At 48.9% G+C, this 5661-nt stretch overlaps 1 protein-coding gene across 1 annotated transcript in view; it reads right to left on the minus strand.

The window, feature by feature from the left end:
* Positions 1-4752, minus strand: part of AP2S1 (adaptor related protein complex 2 subunit sigma 1) — a 23114-nt gene extending 18362 nt beyond the window's left edge. Inside the window, exon 1 of the mRNA XM_073642476.1 lies at positions 4507-4752. Within this exon, the coding sequence (XP_073498577.1) occupies positions 4507-4752 (246 nt within the window). The remainder of the gene's footprint in view (positions 1-4506) is intronic.
* Positions 4753-5661: the final 909 nt, after the last annotated feature.

Below are 5661 nucleotides of genomic sequence, written 5' to 3' on the forward strand. Positions count from 1 at the left end.
GTAACGCTGGCGATCCTGCATGGTTTCTCTCCTCTCAGCAGGTACGCCGATATGCTCACTGCCACTTGGCCACGTCTCCTGCTCTGGCTTCCGCCACGCCTTCCTGTTCCCACGGCACGTGCGCTCCCTGCTTCTTATAGGGGTAGTGCACTCACTCCGGAAATGCTCCCAGCTTAACTTAAAGAAGTTGTCCACTACTAGGACAACCCATGTTCACACCCCTCGATTGGCCCCATAAAATAATAAAACTTATACTCACCTCCCGTGCTGGCGCAATTTCCCACGGTGTCAGCACTCGCGGTCCTCGGAGCTGGCGTGCTGTTGATGTCACACATGACGCCGGCCCCCAATCAGTGCCGGCGTCACTGTCCCTGCCTTCCTGTCGAATTGAGCATGAAGAGGAAGTCCGAGATCAGCCGCAGCCCGGACTTCCTCTTCATGTTTGATTTGTACAAAGGCGGAGACAGTGACGTTAGCACTGACTGGGCGCCATCATGATATATCACAACAACAGCGCGGCAGCCCTGGGACCGCGAGTGCTGACACCGCTGGAACGACACCAGCACGGGAGGTGAGTATAGGCTTTATTATTTTATCGGGGCTAAACATTTTGATCAAGAAGGGGTTGTCATAGTAGTGGACAACCCCTTTAAGTATCTGGTGAGTCTTAACCCACTATGGATGTCACCAAACGCTGGGTTTCCTTTGTGATGCTTTGCAGGTTTTCACTGCAGCTGACTTCAGATGTTGCTTGTTTGTGGGCTTTTCTGCTTTAAAGCATAACCGTTTTTAATTTTTACTTTATAAATCAATAGTACACATGAAAATAAGCAACTTTTGTGAGATATCTTATCAAAAAAAATTGCTTCTTTCTCTGCCAAAATTGATCAGTCATTATCAAAATTCTCAAGTCTGAGGTAGAATCTGTATTCAGTGAAGACCGACTTTCCAAATACTGAGAGGAGATGAGTGCTGCTACTGATAATTACGCACCCCCTGGGCCGTGGGGTACTTGGTAGCCGGGCCGGTCGATGCTGGGGGATGTCACGGTGGCAGTGACCCGGTCCATGGCCCGGGGCGGTCAATTAAAGGAAAAGGTAAAAAGGGAATAAAGTTTTTATATATATATAATGTTCGTGACGCCACCTGTGGTATGCGGCTATATGGAGCCGCCGCTGCGGTTCAGATCCTCTGGAGCTGATGGTGACGCAGCAGAGTTGGTTCAGCTCTCCACAGGCAGAGCTTAGCTCCAGGGCAGTGTAGTGATGATTTGATGGGGTAGATGTTGCTGTGCAGTGTAGTGCAGGTGATGGCGCAGATAATGACCAGTCCACAGCTTAATGGCGGTTTCCTCTTATCTTTACTTGCGGTTTGTTAAGCAGACCGAGACACGGGTACTAGTTGGTAGTAGAGGTCCGGGCGGCCTGGGAGCAAGTTGGGGATCCGCCTCGCCAGGTGGAGTTGGAGGCCTTCCCTCTGCGCTAATCTCTTTGGCCCTGCTGCTTGTAGCTGTGCTGCGGCTCTCGTCCCTGAGTAAAACGTCTTTTCCTCACCCGTATGGCAGGCAGCTTGGGCCTTCCGTAAGTGTCGCTCCCACGTGGCGGTGCTGGGCCCTATGTGCTGCTGTGTCGCCGGGCGTCTGATGGGGCCAGGAGACCTGCAGTCTTCTGCCCTCCAGTTTCTGCTGCTGGGCTTTCAGTGCCCACAACCATGGACTCCGGTGTCCGGTTCTTCTGCGCTTCTCTCCTCTGGGGTGAGCTTGTGCACAGCTCCCTTCCCCAGGTCCTTCCTCGTCGCTGTCCTGTCTTCAACTCCTCTCCACTCACACTAACTAACCCTGCCTCCAGATTCCAGTTGCTATCGGGAGGAGTTCCCCTTCCTGGTCTGGAGCCAGGAAAGTGTTGTATGCTGGTAAACCTGATTAGGTGACCCCTCCTTGCTTCCAGGCATGGCATCACCCCTTGTGAGGGAGGCAATGCCACTGTGGCAACCGGACCCCTGGGGTGCCACAATAACATTCTGTCTAGATAAAATAGAGGGAAGAGGGAGTGTGTGCAGATCCCTGGGCACTGTGCTTAGGCCACGCATTCGCGCTCACGGTCTCTTAATGGGGCCATGCGCGCCATCCTAAAGTGTCCCCAGCCAATTGCTGGAGGACACTTACTATTTAAGGCATCTCCTTCAACATAGAGATGCCTGAGCAACGTTGTAAGTTTGTTCGCAACACTCTTGTTAGTTCTCAGTGCTTGTATGCCTACAGTGGTGGCCAAAAGTATTGGCACCCCTGCAATTCTGTCAGATAATACTCAGTTTCTTCCTGAAAATGATTGCAATCACAAATTCTTTGGTATTATTATCTTCATTTAATTTGTCTTCAATGAAAAAACACAAAAAGAATTGTCCTAAAGCCAAATTGGATACAATTCCACACCAAACCTAAAAAAGGGGGTGGACAAAAGTATTGGCACTGTTTGAAAAATCATGTGATGCTTCTCTAATTCATGTAATTAACAGCACCTGTAACTTACCTGTGGCACCTAACAGGTGTTGGCAATAACTAAATCACACTTGCAGCCAGTTAACATGGATTAAAGTTGACTCAACCTCTGTCCTGTGTCCTTGTGTGTACCACATTGAGTATGGAGAAAAGAAAGAAGACCAAAGAACTGTCTGAGGACTTGAGAAACCAAATTGTGAGGAAGCATGAGCAATCTCAAGGCTACAAGTCCATCTCCAAAGACCTGAATGTTCCTGTGTCTTCCGTGCGCAGTGTCATCAAGAAGTTTAAAGCCCATGGCACTGTGGCTAACCTCCCTAGATGTGGACGGAAAAGAAAAATTGACGAGAGATTTCAACGCAAGATTGTGCGGATGGTGGATAAAGAACCTCGACTAACATCCAAAGAAGTTCAAGCTGCCCTGCAGTCAGAGGGTACAACAGTGTCAACCCGTACTATCCGTCGGCGTCTGAACGAAAAGGGACTGTATGGTAGGATACCCAGGAAGACCCCACTTCTTACCCCGAGACATAAAAAAGCCAGGCTGGAGTTTGCCAAAACTTACCTGAGAAAGCCTAAAACATTTTGGAAGAATGTTCTCTGGTCAGATGAGACAAAAGTAGAGCTTTTTGGGAAAAAGCATCAACATGGAGTGTACAGGAAAAAAAAAGAGGCATTCAAAGAAAAGAACACGGTCCCTACAGTCAAACATGGCAGAGGTTCCCTGATGTTTTGGGGTTGCTTTGCTGCCTCTGGCACTGGACTGCTTGACCGTGTGCATGGCATTATGAAGTCTGAAGACTACCAACAAATTTTGCAGCATAATGTAGGGCCCAGTGTGAGAAAGCTGGGTCTCCCTCAGAGGTCATGGGTCTTCCAGCAGGACAATGACCCAGAACACACTTCCAAAAGCACTATAAAATGGTTTTGAGAGAAAGCACTGGAGACTTCTAAGGTGGCCAGCAATGAGTCCAGACCTGAATCCCATAGAACACCAGTGGAGAGATCTCAAAATGGCAGTTTGGAGAAGGCACCCTTCAGATATCAGGGACCTGGAGCAGTTTGCCAAAGAAGAATGGTCTACAAATCCAGCAGAGCATTGTAAGAAACTCATTGATGGTTACCGGAAGCGGTTGTTCACAGTTATTTTGGCTAAAGGTTGTGCAACCAAGTATTAGGCTGAGGGTGCTAATACTTTTCTCTGGCCCATTTTTGGAGTTTTGTGTGAAATGATCAATGATTTTTTGCTTCATTCTCTTTTGTTTTTTTTTCCTTGCAAGCAAATTAAATGAAGATAATAATACCAAAGAATTTGTGATTGCAATCATTTTCAGGGAGAAACTGAGTATTATCTGACAGAATTGCAGGGGTGCCAATACTTTTGGCCACCACTGTATATACCTGCCTGTCTATCATCCTTGCCAGCCTGCCTGTCTATTAGATGTGCCCACCTGCCTGTCTATCAGCCGTGTCCGCCTGTGCTCGTCAGCTCTATCATCACTGGCCGTGTCTGCCTCCTGTCCCTTGGGGGTCAGCTGCCATTCGGGAGGTCTCAAGCCAGAAAGCCCAACAAGACACAATCCTGTACTATCTGAAGACTATAAACACCCGCCTGGATGCACTGTTTACTATGGCTGCATCCGCAATTACCCAAGCTGTAACTACGGCTGTGCCTCAGCAGTCTGCCAGTTATGCACCTGCTCCTGGACTTCATCTGTCTGCCACTCCACGCTATGGTGGGGACCCTGCTCTATGTAGTGCATGCTACATTTCAAGCTCTTTGCCCATCAGTTCATTTCTGATCTGGCCCATCTCTCCGGCCAAACTCTGGCATGGCTCAATCCCCTATAGGAGCGAGGGGATCCCCTGGTGTCGAACCTCCAGTCATTCTTAAAGGGCTTCCGTAAGGTTTTTGATGAGCCTGGACGCACTTCTTCAACTGCCTCGTCTCTGCTTAGGTTGCGCCAGGGTAACCTCACAGTGGGCCAGTATGCAATTTGTTTCCGTACCCTGTCGTCCATACTCGCTTGGAATAATGAGGCGCTGGTGGCTACCTTCTGAGAGGGCCTCTCCGGGCGAATCAAGTATGAGCTGACCGGTTGGGAAATACCCACCTCATTGGACGACCTGGTGTTGCTGGAAACCTGCATTGACATCAGGTTCCAGGAGCGAACCAAGGAGGTGACCCGCAAAAGAGCGATCCAACGTCTGTTGGTGGTTTGTTCGATGCATGGAAATCCTCTTTCTGAGACCATCCAGGTTGTTACCAAGCCTGTGGAACTCTGGGTAGGGATGCTATACGCTGAAAAGATTCCCCTCTGTATGCTATCCAGTCTGTCTCACCCTCTGCTATTTGGTTTGCCATGGCTGCGGAGACACAAGCCTGTCTTGGACTGGAGATCTGGAGATGTACTGTTTGATCTCCATTCGTCCAGCTCGACCTCCAGCTTCTCCATCTAATCTCCCTGGTTTGCCGGCACCATATTGGACGTATGCCGACGTCTTTGACAAGAAGGAGGCTGAGGCCCTACTACCTCATAGGCCATATGACTGCCCTATTGATCTCCTTCAAGGCGCATCACCTCCACGAGGTTGAATCAACCCCCTGTCGCAGGCCGAGGCCCGAGCCATGTCCAAATATATCAAAGAGAAAATGGCTAGGGGATTTATCCAGAAATCTTCCTCTCTGGTTGGAGCAGGATTCTTCTTTGTAAAGAACAAGGACGGTTTGCTGCGACCCTGTATAGATTATAGGGGACTAAATCTAATAACGATAAAAAATAAATACCCTTGGACTCTCATTTCCGAGCTGTTCGACTGTCTTAAAGGTTCTCCATCTAACCTCTATGGCTTGCCGGCACCATATTGGATGTACGCCCACGTCTTTGAAAAGAAGGAGGCTGAGGTCCTAATACCTCATAGGCCGTATGACTGCCCTATTGATCACCTTCCAGCCGCATCGCCTCCACGAGGTCGAATCTACCCCCTGTCGCAGGCTGAGACTTGAGCCATGTCCAAATATATCAAAGAGAAAATGGCTAGGGGATTTATCCAGAAATCTTCCTCTCCAGCTAGAGCAGGATTCTTCTTTGGAAAGAAGAAGGACGGTTCGCTGTGACCCTGTATAGATTATAGGGGACTAAATAACAATAAAAAATAAATAC

Source organism: Phyllobates terribilis, unplaced genomic scaffold, assembly GCF_046119375.1.
Source record: "Phyllobates terribilis strain yellow unplaced genomic scaffold, ASM4611937v1 Scaffold_7__3_contigs__length_470593459, whole genome shotgun sequence".
Lineage (NCBI taxonomy): Eukaryota > Metazoa > Chordata > Amphibia > Anura > Dendrobatidae > Phyllobates > Phyllobates terribilis.